Below are 26,156 nucleotides of genomic sequence, written 5' to 3'. Positions count from 1 at the left end.
TAATAATATAGATATTCTATTATATGGCTCTGGCTCAATCACATCAGAAGGCATCACCCAGATTGGCCAATCACCGGAGCCCGGCAAAAGACAACAGCAGTTCAGCAGCTGATCCCCGCTGTTTTTAAGAAGCTAAGAGACATGAAAGCCGTGAGACCAAAATAAATAACGGAAGCTATTCGCATATATATGTCAACGGCTATGCGCCTTGAAGTACTTTCTTATTATTTATGATGTAATATTTTCAAGACATTCTTTTTAGTTTTACAGTTTATTGAACCTTTTTGTTTGACATCAGCCATTATAGATAATCTGGGCATCTGAGTGTGTGTGGTGCTGTTTGTGGTTTGTTTTTAACAGTTTAATACAGTTAATTATTCAACATTTTAGAGTTCCTTATTTTTAAACTGAAACTTGCACTACTGTTCAAACATAAATAACAACAAACGTGGAATTATGCATTTGGGACTTTTTTGCTTTTTCTTGTTGTACCGAACCGTGACTTCTGTGAACCGTTACACCCCTAGTCTGCGGAGAGCATTTCTCCACGATCCCAACGTAGTAGCCCGAAAAACGTTTACCCATTTAAACAGTCGTGGTAGATACCTTGTTTGTTTTAAACATCAGAAATACACAAACAACAATGAATACTTACAGGTTGTGCACTCGAATCTCCCGCTGGTCCAAACAAAGTAGGAACAGCATCGTTCTTCAGTGCCCTACGCTGTGCATATCCGGCATGAATCGCTGAAAGGTTTGTGAAGCTTTGTTTCGTGTAAGGCTGGCAGAGGGTGCGGCCTCTGGGTATCCCCACGTCACATTACCCAGGAAGTAAACAATGGAAAATGAGAAATCTCCAACGAGGCCTTTTGGGGCAGCATAGACTGTGTTAGAGTTTTACTCGCTACAGGGTGTTCTTTGAGGGTTTCTGACTCTACAGACCGTTTACATGCAGAAAAACCTTCATAACACACAAGGGGATGGGTAATAACCGGAAAAGCATGACATGGGACCTTTGACACCTCTCTTTGCCTTGGCAAAACCCAAATCGCCTGATTAACATCCTATCAGCTTTCAGTTTGGTCCTCCGGTTCAGTTAGCGGTTCATCTGTTGAGCAGAATCCCATTTTGCCAGTTCTTCCATGGCTCCAAAAACAATTACCTCAGTTTACGTCACGGTCTGTCTGTGTTGTGTTTTTGTCTGTCTCTGGTTTCCGGTTTTATTTTGAAAAGTGTTCACCCCCTGTCTTGTCTGTTGATTCCTGTCTCTGTGGCCGTTTCTCAATCTCGAGGATTCTGGCTTCCAAGCCAATGTTTCAAGGATGCTACGTCATCGAGTGCCTCAGAAGGACTGTTCCAATCTCCAGCATACTTTGAATTCCACCGAGGCCGCGTCCTTGGTTTGGGGGAAATGTCGAGGCTGCACATGGGTAGACTTTACGTCCTTAAAATCCCCACAATGCTTTGCGCACGGACCAATTTAAAAAAAACTTGCGGAGAATGGCTGAACCGACGCAGCACACATTTAAATGTAAGTATGTAGTGGCGTAGAACATGTGTTGGTAAATATGTTACTTTGTTACATTTGTTTGTTATCATCTAAAATGTGTTCTGTGAAAGTAAAGCAAGTTCATAATTAGATAGACATCGTGAGGTATTTATTTTCTGTACAGTTTATGTTGAAACCGAGAGAGTGGCACATTTGTTAGCCTGTTCCATTCTTCTTCGTTTTCCGGAGCCGTGGCTTGGAAGCATACTTGCTTCGTTTCTGAAGGAAGTGACTTGGAAGTACGCGACTACCAAGACAGCATCCTCGCGATTGAGAAACACCCTGTGTTTGCCCTCCTGTGTCTGATTTCCTGATTGTGTTCACCTGGTGCCCCTGTGTTTCCTCCTCCCTCCTCACCTGTCTCTTGTTTCTTTGATTAGTCCTGTGTGCATTTAGGTTAGTTTTTTCCTGTTAGTCTTTGTGAGATCCTTGTTTGTCTTGACTGTTCACTGGGAAGAGTTCTGTTGTTATGTTAGCCTTGAAATAAAGGTATTTTCTGTTTAAATCTGCATTTGGGTCTTGCCTGCTTCACTCAACCCTGACAGAAGGATCTCACCAAGAATGGACCCAGCAGACAATTTAACATGCTTGAAGAATGACTTTCGATATGCCTCCAGTAGTGAAGAGAGGCAGTCAATTATTTATACGGCACGCCAAGAAGTAACCTCAACGCCCTGGTTAAGGGAGTAACTACCCGAGTGGGTGCCGGCCCACATAGCCATGGTACCGTGCTCCAGTACCATCCCACGCAGCCATGGTTCAGTGTTCCGGTTCCGTGCCCAGCAGCCATGGTTCCGGCCCACACAGCCATGGTCTAGGCTTCGGTTCTGGCTCCAGTTTCGGCTCCAGTACTGGCTCCCCGGCCGACGCCAGCCCCCCGTGTCATGTCAGTGGTTCGGCCCACTCCAGCCCCTCGTGTCCTGTCGGTGGTCCGGCCCACTCCATCTCCCCGTGTCCTGTCGACGTACCGGCCGACTCCAGCACCTCGTCTCCTGTTGGCGTTCCGGCCGACTCCAGCTCCCCGGTCCTGTCCGCGTACCGACCGACAGAAGTCCCCTCTCAAGTCCCCTCTCGAGTCTCCTCTCAAGTTCCCTATCGAGTCCCTTTTCAAGTCCCTTCTCAATTTCCCTCTCAAGTCCCCTCTCGAGTCCCCTCTCTAGTCACCTCTCAAGTCTCCTTTCAAGTCACCTCTCAAGTTCCCTCTCGAGTTCCCTCTCGAGTCCCCTCTCGAGTTCCCTCTCGAGTCCCCTCTCGAGTCTCCTCTTGAGTCCCCTCTCCAGTTCCCTCTCGAGTCCCCTCTCAAGTTCCCTCTCAGGTCCCCTCTCGAGTCTCTTCTTGAGTCCCCTCTCCAGTCACCTCTCCACTTCCCTCTCGAGTCCCCTCTGAAGTTCCCTCTCGAGTCTCATTGCGGCGTACGTCGTCCTCTGGAGCTATCCCGTCACTGCCTTCGGCCCCCTGAGTTCCCCAGCCGCGGCCTTCGCTCTCGAGCCCGGCCCCCTGAGTTTGCCCGCTGTGGCTTTCGCCCCTTTTTGAACTCTGCCTTGCCCCCGGGCCGTCCGCCCGAGACCCCCTCCTCGAACTCTGCCTTGCCCCCGGGCCGTCCACCCGAGACACCCTTCTCGGCTTCTGCTTTGCCCCGGGATGTCCGTCCGAGTGGTAGCATGTAGATGTTAAAGAGAAGAGGCCTACAGATGGAGTCTTGATGTGTAGTCACCTACAGTATAGAAACAAAGTGTTTCCTGTCCTTTAAGTAGGATTCAAACCAATTTAAGTTTGCCTGCAGATCTGGAACAGACTTGTTATCCTTCTGTCAAGATGCTAACAAAGCCTGTTTCTCCTTCTCAGTCGAGGAGGACTCGTCTTCGTCCTGCAATATCTGAGACGGTCCTAACATCCAACCACATGGTCCTGTATGCCTCGGTGGTCCCGCCACAACTTTTGCCCTCCAGAGAGATTATTCGTCCTTCTTGGACTGCTTCGTTCCTTTCAAACTTCCTGCGTGGTGGTCCAGCAAGTCTGGTCGACCTTCATCCCGTCCTCTACAGCTGCTTCTCCCATCTGGTCCCTCTATCTGCCCCCAGGCCCTCCTCCTGATACTTCCTGCCAGAGAGAACCAAAGACTCATCTCTGCAGAACATGAAGCTCAGTCAGATAAAACATCTTGGAGAGTTGAGTGTAGCGTCCTATAGTCAGGTCAGAGAGACTGCTCTGAGAATGGTACATCCAGAAGAGTCTGCAGTGTGAAGAGCATGAAACTATTTCAAAACGACATGAACATTACGCCGGCTAATACAAGTGTTTAAAAGATGCATTAGATGCTCGTTGAGTTTAATAATGTTTCTGATGGTTATGTGGTCAGAGGGTAACACCTGCAGAGCTCTGCTGCTGCTGTTAACCACATCTTCACAGAAACGATTCTTCAGTTCTCGGAAAAAGTAAAAATAAATCTGCAGAGATGCAAAGAGGAACCACCATGTTGTTAACATTCATTAAAACCAACAATCTTTACATTCTCAACTTCCTCTGTTGTGTTGCTGATGAAGAACGCCTAGTTACCGTCACTCTGAATAACCAAAGACAAGAAATGCATCAAACTTACAAATCTGATGTTAAAAAAGTGTCTTACTCTTTTTATTACTCAACAAAAACAAAAGAGATGAAATGCTGATGTCACACATTAACCCAACGGCCATCAGAGGAGAGATGGATGAGGAAGTGACGTCATTACCACAGGAAGCAGATGCTGAGTTCTTGTTGAAGAAGCAGCCGGTGAGAGACTCTGACAGTCGAGAGCCAGAGACCGAGAGAGAAGCACGATGTCTGAATTCAGAAGGATCGTGATGTCTTCATTCCTGATGCTGCTGCTCCACTTTCCAGGTGAAGATGCAGAGAACACACTTTAAATACAACAGCTTTAATATCACTAACGGTGCTTTACTACGTGCTGTTCCTTTAACTGAGAATGATGAGTTGTGTTTGTAACGTGGTGACTTTAGTGACCTCTTGGAAACCAAAAACTCTCACAGAGATATTTTTTCAAACTGCTTCATCTATAATGATCATCATAACTGTTAACACTACAGTTGTTTTCATATTGATTTCCGTCTTTGTTTTTTTTAACAGCTGCAGATGTGAAACGTTACTCCCGCATTGTCAGAGTTGGAGATAAAGTCACTTTGCCTTGTTACAATGTGACACATGATCAGGAAAAGTGTGAGAGAACTACCTGGACCTTCAGTGATTCAAGAAGCTCAGTGACGCTGTTTGAATACGGAAAGATTCACAAAGAAGCCAAAGCTAATTCAGACAGACTGAGAGTTAAACAAAAGTGTTCTCTGGTTATAAAGAACGTCACAGAGGAAAATGCTGGTCGTTATGATTGTCAACAATACAACAAATCCCAGCATAAACAAGGTTCAGGATCATATGTTTATCTGTCTGTTGTTACCAGTGAGTATTTACATCGTAATGTATTCAAACTGTATTGTTAAAACAATATACTGAAACATTACAATAATTATGATTACACTGATGAAGTTAATGTTACTCTTGATGTCTTTTCTCTCTCAATTTCTCCATCTTCAGTGACTGAGCATCAGGACAATAATGAGGTGACGTTACGTTGCTCTTTGATGACACGTGGAAACTGTACACTCGCAGTGAAGTGGCTGCTTCAGGGTCAAGATGTGGATAAAGATCACAGAGAGATAAAGACATCACAGTCTTCCTGCTCTGCCTCTGTGACATTTCAGACTTCTCCTTTTAGTTACACACCAAGGTCTAAGTTGTTTACTTGTGAAGTAACTGATGAGAACACCAGGAAAGTACATCTGTTTCCCTTCAGCCCTCAGTCCTCAGGTGAGAACACGTTCAGCTGTTTTAAGTCACTTGAACTGATGTTAAAAAATAACTGAAATATTGATTTATTTCATGGAAGTTTCTGACCGAATAATTTGTTGTGTTTTTCTTTATTTGTTCTAAGGATACAAACCAGCAACAAATTAAAGCGACTTCAAATCAGCTACGATTTAAAAATCCAACCAAACCACATAGTGACTGAACTGAACAGATCAATATTCAGATGTTAAAGAGGAAGAGATAAAAGCCTCTGAGTATATGTAACTCTTCTAACTCCTCTCTTCCAGGTTGGTGGTGGTGGATCATCGTTGTGATCGTGGCTGTTGCAGCACTCACAATAATCACTGTGGCTGTCATCAGACGGAAGAGGACTCAAGGTGAGGACATTCACACATTATACTTTATGAACAAGCTTTTGATGAACTTGGGTTTTAACTTTGGAAGATTAAGCCCATTTATTCTATATATTATTTTCAGGGAACGAAACCCAGACGGACAACATGGTGAGATAAAACTAAATAATCAAACACTTATAAATAAGTGATTTCGTAAAGATTTTGTAATTCATTGTTGTAGTTTTCCTAAAAAGTAATCAGAAAACAAAATAACAGTCATGATCATTTTGTACAGGAGTTTGTGTCAAAGTCAACATATTTATTTGGTATTTATAAAAATAAATAAAAAAGTGAACAACTAAATGTGAAATCAACACAACTGTTTCATTTGATTAAATTGCACACGAAAAACTGCATAAGTGCAGCAGAAACAAAACATAGGTGTAAAAGTTATTCCTGGGCGGTGGGGGCGAAGTCGATAGGGACTTGGCTTGGCAACTGGAAGGTCACCAGTTCAAGTCCCGGAAAGACCAAGTGCTACCGAGGTGTCCCTGAGCAAGGCACCGTTCCCTACACTGCTCCCTGGGCGCCGTTCATAATGGCAGCCCACTGCTCCTAACACTAGGAGGGGTCAAATGCAAAGAAACCGTTATGTTACATAGAACCTGTACTACGTAATGACAATAAGTTGAATCTATCTATCTCACAACCTTGCATGTTGCATTGCAGCTATTATGTTATCTGCACTGCAACAATAATAATAACTAATAATAATAATACATTTGATTTGTGTAGGCTAACCCTGAAGATGGTGCTTTCTACGCCTCCATCAGCTACACCAGGAAGAGCAGCAGGGTGAGCTGTCTCTTTGATTACACTGGTGATGTGACTTTATCGTCTATTCTACTCTAAATGTGACCATAACTCACGGAACATCGTGCTGTATTAAAGAAGACTTGAAAGCAGAGATTGAGAACATAAAATCTGCAGGAAAATGTTTATTGAGGAAATAAATCAAGTGAGACGTCGAGTCCTTTTCTCACAGACTTTCAGAACTCCTTTATGCTTAATCACTTTTCTTCCGCTGCAGGCTCACCTTCATGATGATGATGAAGATGCAGTGACCTACAGCACTGTGAGAGCTCCCTCCTCTTCCTCTGCTGCCTCCGCTGATCCCAGCCTCCTCTACGCCACCGTCAACAAACCAAGAAAGAAACCGATGTAATGTTTAAATCAATAGCAAGATCGCCTGGATCAAAGATTTAGAGTTTAAGAGCACAGCTAGCAGAGTTTAATAAGATTTATATTAATCATGTTTTTGCTTTTTGTGGCTTAAATGCAGCAAAGTGAGAGTACAGCAGCAGCTTCATGAAAACATGCTAGTCCCTCTAGAGGTGGATTGTGAAAAAGGTTCAGACATGTTGGAGATTTACTGCATTCTTCATAATTAGAGCATGGGCAAAATGTTTTTTTTTAATTAATTCTTGCTTCGTTTAATTAACCGTTGTTTAGTTATATCATTTAATGGAATATTGCATTTTCTTTAATATATTTGATTGTGTTGTATTTTTACCAAATTAAGTTTCCTAATAGCCTTACCAGACTGCAGATCTATTTCCATGTACCACCTTTTCAGTGAAATGTGTTTAGCTTTGTTTGGAGTTTTGTGTTGGACATAAAAACCGTTCTCAGGTGAAAATAAACTCTTTTAAATGTGTTCTTGTTCGGCTGTCTTTAGTTTCAAACACTTTTATTGCTCACCAGTAGGAGGCAGCAGAGATCCTTCCAACATGTGGAGCTCACTACTGTCCTCTCACACTGAGAAGCAGATCAATGCAGACCCAAACACAAACACTCACTCATGTGGGAATAATGTGAGTATAGGTTGAGTTAGTGAACTGTGTGCTTCTGAAAGTGCTGCAGCCGAGGGAGCTCGAGCAATGAGAGTTTACTTTACTGTAAAACAAAGCATATTTTACTTTACAAGAAGCAAGCACATTTAGAAAATCAAATCCTTATCGAATTAAGTCATGTAATTGAAACGTTGCAACTGAACATCAGCAGGAGAGGACTCTTTAAAGTGGAGACACTACATACTGATATACACCTGAACATCAGCAGGAGAGGACTCTTTAAAGTAGAGACACTACATACTGATATACACCTGAACATCAGCAGGAGAGGACTCTTTAAAGTAGAGACACTACATACTGATATACACCTGAACATCAGCAGGAGAGGACTCTTTAAAGTAGAGACACTACATACTGATATACACCTGAACATCAGCAGGAGAGGACTCTTTAAAGTAGAGACACTACATACTGATATACACCTGAACATCAGCAGGAGAGGACTCTTTAAAGTAGAGACACTACATACTGATATACACCTGAACATCAGCAGGAGAGGACTCTTTAAAGTAGAGACACTACATACTGATATACACCTGAACATCAACAGGAGAGGACTCTTTAAAGTAGAGACACTTCATACTGATATACTCTTTAAAGTAGAGACACTTCATACTGATATACACCTGAACATCAGCAGGAGAGGACTCTTTAAAGTAGAGACACTACATACTGATATACACCTGAACATCAGCAGGAGAGGACTCTTTAAAGTAGAGACACTACATACTGATATACACCTGCACATCAGCAGGAGAGGACTCTTTAAAGTAGAGACACTACATACTGATATACACCTGAACATCAGCAGGAGAGGACTCTTTAAAGTAGAGACACTACATACTGATATACACCTGAACATCAGCAGGAGAGGACTCTTTAAAGTAGAGACACTACATACTGATATACACCTGAACATCAGCAGAGAGGACTCTTTAAAGTAGAGACACTACATACTGATATACACCTGAACATCAGCAGGAGAGGACTCTTTAAAGTAGAGACACTACATACTGATATACACCTGAACATCAGCAGGAGAGGACTCTTTAAAGTAGAGACACTACATACTGATATACACCTGAACATCAGCAGGAGAGGACTCTTTAAAGTAGAGACACTACATACTGATATGCACCTGAACATCAGCAGGAGAGGACTCTTTAAAGTAGAGACACTACATACTGATATACACCTGAACATCAGCAGGAGAGGACTCTTTAAAGTAGAGACACTACATACTGATATACACCTGAACATCAGCAGGAGAGGACTCTTTAAAGTAGAGACACTACATACTGATATACACCTGAACATCAGCAGGAGAGGACTCTTTAAAGTAGAGACACTACATACTGATATACACCTGAACATCAGCAGGAGAGGACTCTTTAAAGTAGAGACACTACATACTTATATACACCTGAACATCAGCAGGAGAGGACTCTTTAAAGTAGATACACTACATACTGATATACACCTGAACATCAGCAGGAGAGGACTCTTTAAAGTAGAGACACTACATACTGATATACACCTGAACATCAGCAGGAGAGGGACTCTTTAAAGTAGAGACACTACATACTGATATACACCTGAACATCAGCAGGAGAGGACTCTTTAAAGTAGAGACACTACATACTGATATACACCTGAACATCAGCAGGAGAGGACTCTTTAAAGTAGAGACACATACTTATACACCTGCAAATGAGCAGAATATCGCCCCTTTAACATCATGTGAAACTGATGTTTATCATTCAACAATTATTTGGGGGTAAAATAAAACATATTAGTTTTTAAATGTCAACAAAATAACCCATAAATTATGATTTTACTATCATTTGACAGTAGCATGTGTTACTTGTCTAATAGAACTTTCGTTGGCAGAAATCTTGTACCTTGCATTAACTCTGTGAGAAAGCAGAATATACACACACACACACACACACACACACAACACACACACACACACACATACATGTATAGACAGTAATTAGTGTGTGTGTTGAGCATGAAGAAATTGCAGTTTTGGGGGGGGGTGGCTGTTAATGCAGTTCAGGACAAAGGGCTGTCAAACACACTGATTCTGCTCCACTGGCTCCGCTCTACAGTACATGACACATTCCTGACGGATTAACGTGGGGAAATTAATTAAAACATAAATATGGATTAGCTGGTAAAGATTGCTAACTGTGTGAATCACCACCAGCTCTCTGAAGCCCAGTCTTAGACCACACAATGCAAGTTTAGAGGGCATTTCAAGATGCCTAATGTGACTAAACTCAGAAATGCAGGTGAATATATATATATTTTATTCTATGATAAAAGTGGATGTCTTTAGGCTGAGATATCGCCAGCACCCCCCCCCCCACCTCTCTCCCCGAGCTGACACCCATGAATGAGAGTAATTACATCATTAGGCATACAAATGGGCTAATTTAGCTATTCTCCCTCTTGTCTAAAGAGTAAGACCATGACCCAATTTTAAATAACCAATCACAGCTCAGAGAAAACCTCCTGAGCCAATGGGCCGTGTGGCGCCACCCACCTGCATGAATACTAATAAGAAGCAGAATGATAACTCAAGGGGAGAAACTTGCAAAAGCCGCAGCTTGCTCCGTTTGTTCTGGAGATTACTTTGCCTCTTAAACCTTCACCATGGTCGACGCCTTCTGTGCCACTTGGAAACTGGTCGACAGTGAGAACTTTGATGAGTACATGAAAGCCCTCGGTGAGTAACAGGCTTTTTCTATCAGTTTTACATATAATATCTTAGTTTCATGCAGAAAAATCCCCTTTTTATGACTTTTTCTTGCAGATTTATCAGATTAAATGTTGTGAAAAAGTGCTTTAAAATCTCTCTCCTCCCCTCAGGTGTTGGCTTTGCCACCCGTCAGGTTGGAAATGTCACCAAGCCGACTGTGATCATCAGCCAGGAAGGAGACAAGGTGGTGGTCCGCACCCAGAGCACCTTCAAAAACACAGAGATCTCCTTCAAGCTGGGAGAGGAGTTCGACGAGACCACCGCCGATGACAGGAACTGCAAGGTAAGTCGACAGAATCATAAAAACATCAAAACACATAGAAAGAATAAGACCAAAAACTCTTGATTGATCCAAATGTAAGTATCTTTTATCCAGAAAAACCCCAAAAAGCAATATTTAATGTTTTGTATGAAGTATCCAGTGTCTTAACTGGACTTGTATTCTTTAAATCTTACCTTTTAAAAGTCACAAATCTTATATAACCCAATATTTCAATCCTGCAACTGTTTTTTTCCCAATAAAACTTTATTTTTTGCCCAATAATGAGAGAGGTAGGGGTAGTTCCTTTGTTTCTCATTGTGCGTCGTTAATAGGATTAGTATTTAATCCATGATTTCATTCCTGCTACTGTTCTCGCACATTGTGTACAGTATATGATTGACATAGTATTTTCTCCACATGCATTCAGGGGGTCAAACAGGGTATTCCTTTGTTTGTATTTGTGGGTCAATGACAGGAATTGACATGTTGAGTTGTCCGGAAATAGACCAACAGTTGGCAGCTTCTTAATATGCTAATCTCAAAACACTCCTCTCTTTTGTCCTTCAGTCCACCGTGACCATGGACGGAGACAAGCTGGTCCACGTCCAGAAGTGGGACGGCAAAGAGACCAAGTTCGTCAGAGAAATCAAGGACGGAAAGCTGGTCATGGTGAGAGAGTAACACCCGGATCAACACCAGTTAGTGTCCTGTTGATTTATATAGAGTGAATATACTTAGCAACAGAAAGAGACATTTAAACCACAACAGGTTCATTGTGTAGCCACGCAGATTTTAATCCCACCATCTGGGAAATGTGTTGTGCATTATTGATCTTTAGCACCAAGAGAAAAGGCATTGTTTTAAATTGAGTTTTATATTATTTTGAAAGATTTAATGATGTGTTAAGGGCTTAGGAGTCCATGTTGTATAAGCTATGACACTAAAACAGTAGCGTTTGCCTCTCAGCTTTTCTGATTTTGTAAAAATAAAATCTTAACGTGATAATGAATACAGAATATTTTATATTAATGGGAAATAAATGACGCTGTTTTCAGGTTATGATGGCAATGCATGGGGTGTTTGACTTTACTTAGGGATCATTACTGCATGACAAACTCTTTTTGGGCTCGTTGCAAAAATAAAAGGCATTAAAATATCAAATGTAGCAACACAATATGTTACAAAAGACACAGTATTTTGTCTTTGTGAAGCTCCAGAAATACAGCAAATTAAAAAAAATGGTTCCGTTTTTGTTGAGCAAGCATGCAATTTTTTCAAATTAGCATGCATACATCAAACCAAGTCCCAACCTGTTGCTTTCCAGAAGCATCCTCACCCCTGATACTTTGTTAAAAAACAACATTTTCTACAACAAAATGATGTATTTGTGAACATTAAATGACCTCTCATGGTAACTGTCCTCTCTCTCTGCAGAATCTGACCTTCGAAGACATCCACGCGAGCCGCAGCTACGAGAAGGCATAAGTGCTCCGACTGCCAGCATCCCGACCGGCCACGAAGTGTTGATTTTATAATTATTGTTGACTGTTTGCTTCTCTTTGCACTCCATCCTCCTCCACATGTCCGCGGCCTGCAGGCTGCACATGTTTTGTAAGAATTTTTGTTTTTATATATGAAAACATTTCTGTGGTGACGGATGGATCGTCTTTGAAAACCTGTGTGAGAAAAACATGAAATAAAAAAGCACAGAGACTACATCTTTGACTCCTGTCTTGTGTTTTGTAATAGTTCAATCATTCACTAGAAAGTAATAAACCTCAGATAAAATAAATTGTGACATTGAATCCCCCCCGAAAAACTCAACCTTTGACCTCTTAGAGGAGGGGAACAGAAAACCTTCTCTGCATGAGGCCATTAACTGTCAATTTACAAAATAAATCTACATTATTTCACGACGTATCTTCAAAACCGGTGACTTAATGTGACTTTTATTTTGGAAAAAAGTTGGAAGAATTGCATTAATTTGCTAAATAACCCCCTCATAGAAAACAGTTGCTCTATTATTGGATTTTAACGCCTTAAATGACTCTTAAACCCTTGCTAGAGAGATATAATATGACAGTATTTATTCAACTAATGCATGGATTAATTAAATGATTATGTCACCCAAACATATCTGATCACTCACCTCTAGTGGTGTAAAGGATGTGGTTTCACCTGCAGTGCTCAATGTCAATATTTGTTTAATTTAAACGACTAAAAATGACCTTATAATAGATTTTTGTGATAGCAAGGTGTTTTGAATACTTAGATTAAAAAGGGGCAATGATTTTGAAAGAAATGCGTCTACAGAATTGTATGTTTTTAAAGGTGAGCACTAACATCCCTCTTGACTGTACAGGGGTGGAGACAGAGACAGATATCTAATTATCTATTAGACGCAATTAACTGCATGGCTAGACACCCCCTAAAGGTCCTTTTGGGTGAAGTGACCCTTTCAATCCCAAATGTGAGCTGTCACATGATAATTAGATGGACAGGAAACAAAAGAAAATGTATGTTGGAGAAAAGTATTGAAATTTGTCATAGATCCTAAAATGCTGTATAGTTGTATCTCTTTGGTCCTTAAGGGGTCTTTCATATTAAACCATACAACAAGAAACAACATTATTTTTGATTAGAAGTGCTCATAACTCATGTCCACCACATTCATCTGGAGATTAGGGGCGACGTGTACCCCTTGCCTCGAGGTCAAAAGTCAAAAATGTTGAGCGGGTGTTAAAAAAGCACAATATGGATGTACTATTAGGTAATATTCAGATCAAGTCAAAGTACAAATATTACACTGTACACACTCCCTTGAGTAAAAGCACTGCAATGGAAATGCAATTAAGCAAAAATGAAATATGCAAATGAACCAAAAGCATCAAAAATAAGATACTTTATTTTCACTATTGGCCTTTAGATAATAGTTTCATATTATTGTATGTAGGCATGGGTTAGGGTTAGGTATTTATCCCAAATTGGGAAATTGTTTTGTTACAGCAGCAGGTCAATGCACATGAGTAAACAATAAAATAATAAATTAACAGTAAATCTATAGGTAAAAACATATATATATCTATAGATTAGGTCAATTAGAATACCCTATAGGAGTATGATATAGAGCATGATTGCACTGTTGGAGCCAAATGTAACTATTTGATATTTGTTTTGGAAGTTAAATGTATATTAATGCACCCTGTTTTATACAATTATAATATATTTGGTGTGTAGCCTACTTTGTAATATATCTGTCAATTAAGTTGTGTAAAACGTACAACATTTGGCACAGATGCAATAAAAGTATTCAGGATATGATCAATTAAACTACCTCAATGTTTACTACATAAAGCCTGCAGTACTTGAGTAAAAGTACTTCGTTACTTCCCTTTATTGATAAGCAGCAGATCTCAGTTCCTCCCCCTGAGCTTCAAAACACGAGTCACATGACCTGTGTGCACTTCCTGTTTATTTCCGAGGAGAACGACCTGCAGCTGTTACATACTTTAGTTTAAATGTACTTTATGTTTGGCACCAAACTGAGGGTTTTTAACATACAAACCGTGTGTATTTGTAAGAGGATGAACATGGGACTACTTTCTTGTGTTGTTCCGCTGCTGCTGCTGTGTGGAGCGGCTCCTCTGGAAGCGGCGCCCGCTAAAAGCAGCTACCTGCCGGGCACAGGTGAGAGGAATCCCCGCTAATGAACTCTGGAGGTGGAGGTCTAGAAGTGTATTTGTGTGTCTTTTTGTTGGATGTATAAGACTGCACAGAGTACAATGTTCAGAGTAAATCGACATGCATTGTTTCTCTGCCAGAGGATGAACAATATGAGGATTCAGTTGTAAAAGTAGTTTTTTAAAATTAAAATGAGTGCTTTTTGTTTGATGGCATGCACGCCGAATAACCCTAAGATATTGTTCATTTATATTACTTTGTTCTATGGGAGTTGCATATTCAATGTAAATGATCATTAACTGTTTTTTAAATGGAGTTTGGCAAGACACTCTCCTGACATGTAATTTAATGCTTTGAATTTTTATTTTTTTACTTTTTATTAATTGTAAAACAGGCTTTTGGAGTTTGTTTTATAACTTAACATGAATCAAATAAATAATACAATTAATTTGTCATCTTAAAGGTGGGGTAGGTAATTTTGGAGAAACCAGCTCGAGTGAGCTAGAATTTGAAAATACACAACCGGAACAAATGTGCCACTTCCTTACCGAGCGCCTCCTCCAACACACACGAACGCGCACATGACCAATGAGGGCACGAGATAAGTTTGTGCACAGATGGAAGGCTGACAGGCAGGTAGGCCATCCAGTTAGTTTATGATTGGTCGTGCTTTTTACAGCGCCACGGCTTCCACAGATCCCATGGAATATAACAACAAGTGTATCTCGAGCCGGTTTCTCAAACTTACCTACCCCACCTTTAAGTATTTCAAAAATAGGACTTATGCCATTATTTAGTGCTCAACAAGCAAGTAAAAATAAATTAATTAATCAGCCCAACGTAAAAGGAACTAAATGCAAAAAATACATGATATTATTTTAATAATGTCATATTTAAATGGCTGTCCAACAACATAACCTCGGACCCAAAACCATGTTCAGAACAGCGAGTATGAACTGCTACCATCTAATGGGAGATTCAATAAAGTCAGACTGAAGCATCCTTTGTGCTCCAGTCAATCCTCTCAGTAAATACAGAGCTGAGTCCAGATCAAATGCACGCTGATGGATCTTTGAGCACGTTTTCTCTCAGTGATCGTGCTGTTAAATGTTTGTTTTTCATGTATTGTCTCTTGATGTTGATGCAAGTCACATTTCATACTCGATCTTAAAGTAATATCATATCTTATTTGTTATCCCTTCTGTCTCTTTGCTCTCTTCTTCTTATCCACCTTCCGTCCATCTCTCTTCAGGAAGGTTCTGGCACATCACTGACCTCCACCTGGACCCCACCTACCACCTGACCCCGGACCCCACCAAGGTGTGCTTCTCCTCTAAAGGAGTCCCGGCCACCAACCCCGGGGTGTTCGGAGACTTCCTGTGTGACTCGCCCTTCCGCCTCATCCAGTCGGCCTTCGATCACATGGCAACGCTCACAAAGCCGGACGACTTCATCATATGGACCGGGTCAGTATGAGGATTCAGATTCAAGATTCACAGGTTGTATTGTCATATGCACGTAAGCTACAGGGTAGAAATGGCAATGAAACTCTTCTGACCTGAGCTCCTCCAACAATATAATAATATACAAAAATACAAGTAGTGCAATAAGTATATATATGATACAAGAACAGAATATGAAATTAAATAATGTATATTTAGACAAAATTAAATACGGTTTATTGCAGCGATAACTATTTATATAAATAAGTAGATTGATATAAGTAAGTAGATTGGCACACCAATATAATTTAGTTTATGACTACAATAACACATTGAATTCTTGAGTCAGATAATGATGACCACTAACCATATTCTTACATAGTTTTGGTGGCAAAAAGTCTACATGTCAATAGAATATACAGAGTTGGAGAGCAGCAAAAGACACGGCAGCCAACATCACCGGCGCCATCTTCTTCTGAAGTCGAGATAGATTTTGTGATTTATTTTCATGTCTCCTCTCCTTCTTGTTCTTCGAGAAATATGACTTTTTCTTGCTTTCTTGACTGAAACTGGGGTTGAACGCTTTGAATCTGTTGTGTGAAAATGAGCAGTGTGTGACGAACACTTCATAGAAACTAGAGCTATGGTTTTGCAGCAGTTTCACATCGTTTTTTCTCACAGCTCAGTGTGTGATGTGTTCAAAATGCCAAACCACTTTGAGCTTTTTAAAGAATGAGGAAGTTTCTATAAAGGGAAGTCACTATGGATGTTTTTGACTTCCTCTTTTGTTGTAGCTATCGCTTTTGGCCTTTTTTCACATAAACTCGAATTACCTTTAAAGAGTCCTCTCCTGCTGATGTTCAGGTGTATATCAGTATGTAGTGTCTCTACTTTAAAGAGTCCTCTCCTGCTGATGTTCAGGTGTATATCAGTATGTAGTGTCTCTACTTTAAAGAGTCCTCTCCTGCTGATGTTCACGTGTATATCAGTATGTAGTGTCTCTACTTTAAAGAGTCCTCTCCTGCTGATGTTCAGGTGTATATCAGTATGTAGTGTCTCTACTTTAAAGAGTCCTCTCCTGCTGATGTTCACGTGTATATCAGTATGTAGTGTCTCTACTTTAAAGAGTCCTCTCCTGCTGATGTTCACGTGTATATCAGTATGTAGTGTCTCTACTTTAAAGAGTCCTCTCCTGCTGATGTTCAGGTGTATATCAGTATGTAGTGTCTCTACTTTAAAGAGTCCTCTCCTGCTGATGTTCACGTGTATATCAGTATGTAGTGTCTCTACTTTAAAGAGTCCTCTCCTGCTGATGTTCAGGTGTATATCAGTATGTAGTGTCTCTACTTTAAAGAGTCCTCTCCTGCTGATGTTCAGGTGTATATCAGTATGTAGTGTCTCTACTTTAAAGAGTCCTCTCCTGCTGATGTTCAGGTGTATATCAGTATGTAGTGTCTCTACTTTAAAGAGTCCTCTCCTGCTGATGTTCAGGTGTATATCAGTATGTAGTGTCTCTACTTTAAAGAGTCCTCTCCTGCTGATGTTCAGGTGTATATCAGTATGTAGTGTCTCTACTTTAAAGAGTCCTCTCCTGCTGATGTTCACGTGTATATCAGTATGTAGTGTCTCTACTTTAAAGAGTCCTCTCCTGCTGATGTTCAGGTGTATATCAGTATGTAGTGTCTCTACTTTAAAGAGTCCTCTCCTGCTGATGTTCAGGTGTATATCAGTATGTAGTGTCTCTACTTTAAAGAGTCCTCTCCTGCTGATGTTCAGGTGTATATCAGTATGTAGTGTCTCTACTTTAAAGAGTCCTCTCCTGCTGATGTTCACGTGTATATCAGTATGTAGTGTCTCTACTTTAAAGAGTCCTCTCCTGCTGATGTTCAGGTGTATATCAGTATGTAGTGTCTCTACTTTAAAGAGTCCTCTCCTGCTGATGTTCAGGTGTATATCAGTATGTAGTGTCTCTACTTTAAAGAGTCCTCTCCTGCTGATGTGCAGGTGTATATCAGTATGTAGTGTCTCTACTTTAAAGAGTCCTCTCCTGCTGATGTTCACGTGTATATCAGTATGTAGTGTCTCTACTTTAAAGAGTCCTCTCCTGCTGATGTTCAGGTGTATATCAGTATGTAGTGTCTCTACTTTAAAGAGTCATCTCCTGCTGATGTTCAAGTGTATATCAGTATGTAGTGTCTCTACTTTAAAGAGTCCTCTCCTGCTGATGTTCAGGTGTATATCAGTATGTAGTGTCTCTACTTTAAAGAGTCCTCTCCTGCTGATGTTCAGGTGTATATCAGTATGTAGTGTCTCTACTTTAAAGAGTCCTCTCCTGCTGATGTTCAGGTGTATATCAGTATGTAGTGTCTCTACTTTAAAGAGTCATCTCCTGCTGATGTTCAGGTGTATATCAGTATGTAGTGTCTCTACTTTAAAGAGTCATCTCCTGCTGATGTTCAGGTGTATATCAGTATGTAGTGTCTCTACTTTAAAGAGTCCTCTCCTGCTGATGTCCAAGTGTATATCAGTATGTAGTGTCTCTACTTTAAAGAGTCCTCTCCTGCTGATGTCCAGGTGTATATCAGTATGTAGTGTCTCTACTTTAAAGAGTCCTCTCCTGCTGATGTCCAAGTGTATATCAGTATGTAGTGTCTCTACTTTAAAGAGTCCTCTCCTGCTGATGTCCAGGTGTATATCAGTATGTAGTGTCTCTACATGTCTCCATGCTTTAATGTTCAAAAAGCTCTTTATTTTTCTCATACTGTCTGTGCTGCAGCACCTCTTTTCACCCTCTGTCTGAAACCAGAGCCCAGTCTGCTCTGATTGGTTAGCTGGCCTGTTCTGTTCTGATTGGTCAACCGCTTAGTGATGCCCCTTAGCCTATCATATACAATGTGTTGGAGCGCTAGCCAATAAATGTGCATGTGTTGTCCGGCAGTGGCTCAGTCAGTAGGGGCTTGGACTGTGAGCCGTAGGGTCGTCGGTTCAAGTCCCCGACCAGACCTAAAATATGGAGTGTGGACTGCTACTTTGAGAGGTCCCAGTTCTCCTCCTGCCTTGCCGTGGTGCCCTTGAGCAAGGCACCGGACACACTGAAATCCAGGAATTCATAAAGGCTTATTAACATACTTAAGAACACTTAATCCTTTACCCCAGGGGGTCTTTGCAAGTTTAAGCTACTGTGCAGGCAGATTTCTTGCTTCATTCCTTTGTTATTGAGCTCTGTAGCATGACTTTGCCTTTTCACTTGAGTAGGAAATGCACTGCGCTGTGGGAGTCATGATATATCTGCAATATGTGTCGAGAAATCAGGGTTTTCTCAACACTGCAGACATATCAGTCTTGAGCACCTGAATCCTTATATTATACTTTATTTCTATCAGTCTAAATGTTATTGATCTGCATATATTGTATTGTATTGTAATTTGTTTTCATCCTATATTCCCAATATGTGGTCAGTTTATCCAAATAATAAGAATTTGGTATTCTTGTAAATTCAAATAAATCTCCCAAACCTATTCTTATTCTGGTGGCTCATTTACTTGTGGGCTTATAGTGTTAATAAATAAACAATAATCAATATGTTTCCCTCCTGTTCCCCAGAGACAGTCCCCCTCACGTCCCTGCAGGCGAGCTCTCCACAGACCTGGTGGTCCAGGTGATCGGGAACATGACGGAGACGATCAGACAACACTTCCCCAACATCACCGTCTACCCCGCGCTGGGAAACCACGACTACTGGCCGCAGGTATCTTTAGCCGCAATTTCGACCTCAGGTTTTAGCGCGGCTTGGTTCACCTTTGCTCGGCTCACTTTAAGCTGCGTTTCCATTACAGTTAGTAACGTGGGTAGTAACTATAGTAACCACGCAGTGTAGGCATGTTTTCCTACTGGAACCACTCCGGCCGTTGTGGTCCTTGACGGCTCTATAATGACTCTTCAGCTTTTTTTCTTTTTCTCTACACTGGAGGAACGTCTGTACCTCGTACGTTGTTGAAATTAAAAATACTTTGTTGAAATTAGAAATACTTGCTTGCTTGTCTGTTTTGAAAATGGTGCTTATGCGATACTTGGGGACTGTCTCGCGCAATAATTGTGACGATTCTCTCTGACCAATCAGCGGTCGGCAATGTTTTACGTCATTAGCTAAGCATATTTTCAGCTCCCTTGGAACCAAGACTGAGGTGGTTCTAAAAAAGTACCAGTGAGCCGGTACTACCCCTAGTGGAAAAGCAAAAAAGAGCGAGCCGAGCCACGCTAAAACCCTGTAGTGGAAATGTGCCTATATTCAAGTTTCAAGACGTTTTTTGTCATTTTTACATTAGCTACAGTGAAGATATGTCCAAATATTAGGTCACAGGCTCCTCCAACAGTGCAACACAATAAAACAGATAAAATAGTGCAAGTAAAGTAAATACAAATAAAATAGAATAGTGCAAGGAGGGTCTATATACATAATTGGAGTAATTGGAATATGATATATTCGATACATCTAAATCTAAGGTAACTTAGATTTAAGATCTTCTTACGGCACTCACTGGCAAAAAGGAGGATGTGTATATGGATCAGAGTTCCCGTTAGAATATTTTTTCGCCGGTCAACATGTCCGTTAAAGTTGAAATCTTCCGGACAAAATGAGAAAAGTGCCGGTCAAAGGTCTTCTTTGTTATTTATTGTGCTTTAAAACAAATTGATATGATTCGATATTAAACAAACTAATTATAGTAGATTCAAAAGTGTACAGGAATTTACAATAACACGGGAATAATAAACGGAGCGCTCTCCCTCTCCTGACAGCCCGTCAGTCTCATGCAGCTCGCGGATCAGTAATGAGTGACCCGACAGTAAAACTAAACATATCTATAACTAGTTACGGTAGTTTGAGAGGTCATTAAAATAGCTATGTGTGATATTCTAACCTGAAGTGTGTTTTGTCCGCTCACCACTGCATGTGATCATGCAGAGCTGCGTGTCGACTCGTCAGCAGCAGCTGATCTCTCTCTCCCGTCAGATTAGACTTCACTCGCGTTTATCTCCATATCGATCAGATCCAGCTAGTTCTAGCTAATGATATGACTACCTGCTTATCAAAAGACACCTACACAATAAGTGTCGCTATGCAACCGGGTGAGGCCACAAAGTATAGCGCAGCATTATGCATTTGTTTACATGCCCACCGGAACCCCGAGGCATTACCAACAGATCAACGCACAATCAACCCATACAGGACATCTCTTTCTCCATATTACGTGTTAGACATTAGAATTGACTATTCTTGTCTGTCACATACTCTTTTGTCTGTCACATAAATGGTGCAAGTTGCGCAACTGATGCGGTATTGCGCTAAGCGGAAATTATTTTGAACGGACACTTTGACCGGAGAGATTTAGATTTGCCGGTCTTCAGCATATTTTACCGGTCGTAGTCCGGTAATTACCGGCTAACGGGAACTCTGATATGGATATATCATCATACAGTATGAGTTTAGCCTAAAGTGTTACCCCGTTATCACTTTTTACTCAGTTCCACCATTATTTTACAGAATTGGAGTGAAGGAGGAAGGCGGAAGTCTTTTCTAATGCTCAGTCACTTAATCAATTTGTTTTATGCCTTTTGTTGTGAAATTAAATGAACATATCTTCAAATTTGAGCATTTTAAGGCAAATATGTAATCTATATCTGAGTGTGTTCTTTTCGACATCTTATTTCCATCTAATGTTAATATTTGCGGATTTATATCAGTCAAAACTTAAAGTGGACCTATCATGCTATATTTGAATAATATAGTGTAGGACCATACCTATATAAGGCAGTTATACTTTTTATTTTTCAAAATACCAAACAGATCATGCATTTTAGCCATTCCTCATTTCCCTCAATTTAACACTGTCTTTGCACGGGCTGATTCTGTGAGAACAGCACCATCTACAGGCCTGGCATATGTACTACAGCGTCTCCAGCGCTTTTGAACGGCAATGTCCGTGGCTGTCTCCTCCTGATTGGTGGAGTTGGCCCAATAGCCGTAGCGCCACTTCTGTGACATCACAGAAGTGTTCAAATCTGGATCAGTCTGTATCAGATCCGTTGCAGACCCTTTTTAAGAGATTTGGGTATGGAGGAAAATAGAGAGGGTTGTGTTGGTGAGTTCCCTGGAACACCGGGGACACATATTCATGTATAAAAGAAGTACAAAAGTGCATTTTGCATGATAGGTCCCCTTTAATATCTGATTCTTGATTTAGAAAATGTTAAAAAATATTGCATTTTAGGAAAGCATTATATATATTTATTAGCATAACATAAATATAATATCCTACTTTTATATATTGTTTCCTGTCAATTGGTATTTCAACATGTATATGTTCTACTTTTTTAATGCGGTTTTATTTCTATTTTTAGATGTTTACTTTTTAGAATTGTTTATTTTTACCCTTTTTAATTTCTCTTATGTCCAATGCCTTGTCTTTTATGCAACTCAAATATTTCCCAAATAAAGTTCATCTTATCTTAAATGCTGATTCACATCCGTAGTGTCTCGGCAGGTGAAGACATTTAATGATCTGCTGCGTGGTTGTTTTAGGACCAGATGCCGACCTCCACTAACGCTGTGTACCGAGCTGCTGCCGAGCTGTGGAGGCCGTGGCTGCAGAATGAAGCTCTGCTCACTCTCTCTCAGGGTAACAGGTCTCTTTAAATCCTCACACACACAACATGGTTTGAATCCATTTATCTAACCCTCTGTTGGGAAAATACTGAGTGTACTCTTCTAATATCAGAGTCCACATGATAACAAAGGTATCCCAACTGTAGCTGTGTACATTCACAGACATGTTTTATATAGGTATGGCCCTACAATATATGTTTCAAATATAGCATGATCGGTCCACTTTAGCTTTAACCAAAGTAAAAGAGTCTCTTTGATGATTTATCACGCTGTCGATCCGCTCACAATAACTGTCTTTTGTCAGGTTTTATTTTCTGGTTTTGTCCCCTTCCTTCAGGAGGTTTTTACTCCCAGCTGGTGAAGCCTGGTCTGCGGGTCATCAGTCTGAACACCATCCTCTACTACGGTCCTAATAAAGTGACGGAAAACATGACGGACCCTGCAGGACAGTTCGAGTGGCTCGAGAAGACTCTGCAGAAAGCTGCTCAGAGTCTGGAGAAGGTTTGATGTCTGTCTTTACATCTTGAACCCTGTTTCCACTTTAAAGGTCTCCTATTATACTGTTTTGAAGCTCCAAATACCAAACGGATCATTGCAGCATTACCCATAATCCCCTCTGTTTCAGCCCTGTTTCAGCCCTGTTTCAAAAGAGCTGATTCTCTGTCTGTTACTTTTCAGTGCTTCTCAAAGTGTGGTCCGCGGACCACTGGTGGTCTGTGAGTGCCCCCTAGTGGTCCGTGAGTATATTGGTAAAATGTCACATTTTAAATTAATAAATAAATTAAAGTTTTCTGCACTCTCGCAGGAATATCTCCGCAATGGAGCGAGCTTAAGTTTCACTTTTGATTGCATGATATAGCCCAGCGCAACACCTTCATCACACATGTTGCCACTTGTTTGTACCATTTTCAGGCGATTTGTAATCTGTTCTAGAAAAACTGTGTGTTTGGACATTTGTGGAGTTAGGTGGTCCGCGAGTGTTTTTTTATCGGTTAAGTGGTCCTTGGTATGAACAAGTTTGAGAAACACTGCTTTAGATGAAAATAAGGAGCCCCTCCCCACGCCCCTCTGAGAGAGATTTGGTTAAAAAGAACTCAATGGTGCTCTAGGAGGAGATTCAGGTGACAAGGTGGGGGGGGGTTACCTTGGTTGCTGATTGGCTAATGGTTACACAAGACAAAACATCGTTATGACATCACAAAGTGGCCAAAATCTGATCAGCTCATTTTCAGACAGGTTTTTATAGAAATGGATCAAAAAGAGAGAGAATCTTTGTTCCTGAAACTTTCAGAGTCTCTTTCAACAGAGGGACACATGTTGATGTAGAAGAGACATGAAGAAGAGGGGACACACGTTGATGTAGAAGAGACATGAAGAAGAGGGGACACACGTTGATGTAGAAGAGACATGAAGAAGAGGGGACACACGTTGATGTAGAAGAGACATGTAGAAGAGGGGACACACGTTGATGTAGAAGAGACATGGAGAAGAGGGGACACATGTTGATGTAGAAGAGACATGAAGAAGAGGGGACACATGTTGATGTAGAAGAGACATGGAGAAGAGGGGACACATGTTGATGTAGAAGAGACATGAACAAGTGGATTTTGCATAATAGGTGATCTTTAAAAAAAAAATAGCTAAATGCTGCCGTGATTAAACGCCATATTATGTTCAAAACAACATCAAGGATTCTCTCTGAAACAGTTTGGAGCTCAAAGGCTTTCTCTCTTGCCGGTTATACCACAAGGTGAGTTCCTTTTTATTTCCTGCTTCTTCACACACATGCTCTCCAGTACAGGTTAGCTCTGAGTGTTAGCGATGCTAATGTAAACACCGACCATATTACGTCCAAAACAGTCGGGCATTGTTTCTGATAGCAACGTTTCTGATTGGGCCGTGGGTCCACATTTCATGATATTACGTCATATCGGACGCAGATCTGGATCAGCTCCGTTGTTCCCCGTTTTAAGAGATTTGGGTACGGAGGAAAAGAGAGAGGGTTTTATTTTCTGACGCTGCGTGAGTTCCCCGACACACCGGGGACACATGTTGATGTATAACAGACATTAAAAAGTGCATTTTGCATGATAGGAGACCTTTAAGACTTGTGATTAAATGTGTGTGTCTTCTTGTCGCTTCAGGTGTACATCATCGCTCATGTGCCGGTGGGTTACCTCCCCTGGGCCAGAAACATCACGGCGGTGAGAGGGAAACACAACGAGCGGCTGGTCTCCATCTTCAGGAAGCACAGTGATGTCATCGCGGGACATTTCTACGGACACACACACCGGGACAGCATCATGGTGCTGCTGGACCAACAAGGTGAGTCATTGTGTGATTCAACAGCTGTTTAATCATAACTGGGTGTTTGCAGTTCATTTATTTATTTGGTTTTGTTATTTTATCTTTTCTTGAATATCATTTACCTCTGTTATGTAATTGCTTGTTTGTTTATTTACAGTTTATTATGTTAATAATGTAGTGTTTGGGAGAAGGGGTGGGATTAAATAAGTATAAACTTCCCACCGCTTTTCAGATTTGTAATTAAGTCGATTATTTGTTTATACATAATTTAGAATCAGTAATATTTTTGTATATCAATTTGACACTGCTTAATTTTGTATTGTATAATAATTCTCATGTTAAATATTTATATTATTGTTTTACACATTTGAAATAAATCTAATCAAATCAAAACATTATCTTGATTTGACTCTGAAGTACCAAAAGTTGATATTTTTGATGAATTAAAAAATAAAACGGTTGCATTTGATTCTGAGATAATTGACCTCCACCTAAGCACATTTAGTCGTATATATTTCTCAAAAATCAGACTGAAACTACTCGAAACATCGGCTTTTTGCAATAAAAGTCTGCTAAGTGTACATATATTAACTCTTCCAGAATTGTCCAGGCTGTAGAATAGTCAAGCGCAGCTCACTTGTTCCTGATGTAAGCATCCAATTGTACGATGCAAGACGAACACATTTCAATTGCTGCCGACTTCTTAAAAGGAAGTCAAAAGGGATCCAGGACACTTCAGTGTTTGATGCAGCTGAATCCTGTGATGTGTGTTTTCTCGCTCTGCAGGTAAACCGGTGAATTCTCTGTTTGTCTCTCCGGCCGTCACACCAATCAAAAGTCTTTTGGAGCCGTACTCCAACAACCCAGCTTTCCGCATGTACCTGTACGACACCGAGGACTTCTCCATGCAGGTGAGGAGCTCCAGGGGACACAAACACAACCAGCAAACTGTTCCACCAAAATAAACTAATGAAACGACTAAATACAAGTTAGTTTGAGGCCTCTAGAGTGATCCTTTTATGTTTTTCTTATCACAATGAAACCTTTATTGAGTTGAAAAGCTATTTTCTGAGATCTGAGTTTGCAGGCATTTTGACAAAATTCAGGTCCAACCAAAAATGTCTGAACTGCAACATGTACTCTTAACCTTTACTCAACCTGCAATACACAGAAAACAACACAAAAGGCATAGGTAACTATTTTTGGTTGCTTTTCCAATGTTAAAAAACCTGCTTGGATCTGCTTTTGTGTTGGAAAAAAGGTTACACTAATTAAACAATACAGTAACACTTTAGTAAAGGGCTTTAGAGTTATCCTTTATTCTTTTATAACGCAATGAAACCTTGTTTGACCTTATTCTAATAAGCAATTCTGAGTT

At 40.7% G+C, this 26,156-nt stretch overlaps 3 protein-coding genes across 5 annotated transcripts; all 3 read left to right on the top strand.

The window, feature by feature from the left end:
* The first annotated feature begins 1,499 nt into the window (after positions 1 to 1,499).
* Positions 1,500 to 7,455, top strand: LOC117541256. 3 transcript variants are annotated; one of them, XM_034208431.1, is made up of 8 exons: positions 1,500 to 1,531; positions 3,395 to 4,426; positions 4,673 to 4,999; positions 5,135 to 5,407; positions 5,695 to 5,784; positions 5,885 to 5,910; positions 6,538 to 6,597; positions 6,833 to 7,455. In XM_034208431.1, the coding sequence occupies exons 2-8, from the start codon at positions 4,366 to 4,368 to the stop codon at positions 6,965 to 6,967; spliced, it is 972 nt and encodes a 323-aa protein (XP_034064322.1). In that variant the 5' UTR covers positions 1,500 to 1,531; positions 3,395 to 4,365; the 3' UTR covers positions 6,968 to 7,455. The 3 variants fall into 3 exon arrangements, with proteins under 3 accessions (XP_034064322.1, XP_034064323.1, XP_034064325.1); XM_034208432.1 differs by lacking the exon at positions 1,500 to 1,531 and having other exon boundaries at positions 3,159 to 4,426; positions 4,673 to 4,963; XM_034208434.1 differs by lacking the exons at positions 1,500 to 1,531; positions 5,135 to 5,407 and having other exon boundaries at positions 3,160 to 4,426; positions 4,673 to 4,963.
* A 2,797-nt stretch (positions 7,456 to 10,252) lies between these two features.
* On the top strand, positions 10,253 to 12,402 carry LOC117541258 (fatty acid-binding protein, brain). The gene is made up of 4 exons (XM_034208437.1): positions 10,253 to 10,389; positions 10,533 to 10,705; positions 11,252 to 11,353; positions 12,119 to 12,402. The coding sequence occupies exons 1-4, from the start codon at positions 10,317 to 10,319 to the stop codon at positions 12,167 to 12,169; spliced, it is 399 nt and encodes a 132-aa protein (XP_034064328.1). The 5' UTR covers positions 10,253 to 10,316; the 3' UTR covers positions 12,170 to 12,402.
* A 1,723-nt stretch (positions 12,403 to 14,125) lies between these two features.
* smpdl3a (sphingomyelin phosphodiesterase acid like 3A) lies at positions 14,126 to 25,689 on the top strand (the record flags this gene model as incomplete). The annotated part of the gene is given in 7 exon segments (XM_034208428.1): positions 14,126 to 14,371; positions 15,618 to 15,831; positions 19,411 to 19,555; positions 22,388 to 22,484; positions 22,809 to 22,972; positions 24,616 to 24,796; positions 25,565 to 25,689. Coding segments are annotated over 7 exon segments (1,095 nt in total), but the record flags the coding sequence as incomplete, so codon positions are not given.
* Between the last annotated feature and the right edge of the window lie 467 nt (positions 25,690 to 26,156).

This window comes from Gymnodraco acuticeps, unplaced genomic scaffold (assembly GCF_902827175.1).
Source record: "Gymnodraco acuticeps unplaced genomic scaffold, fGymAcu1.1, whole genome shotgun sequence".
Taxonomy (NCBI): domain Eukaryota; kingdom Metazoa; phylum Chordata; class Actinopteri; order Perciformes; family Bathydraconidae; genus Gymnodraco; species Gymnodraco acuticeps.
The sequence above is the reverse complement of the archived record's forward strand: the minus strand, read 5'-3'. Positions and strand labels throughout refer to the sequence as shown.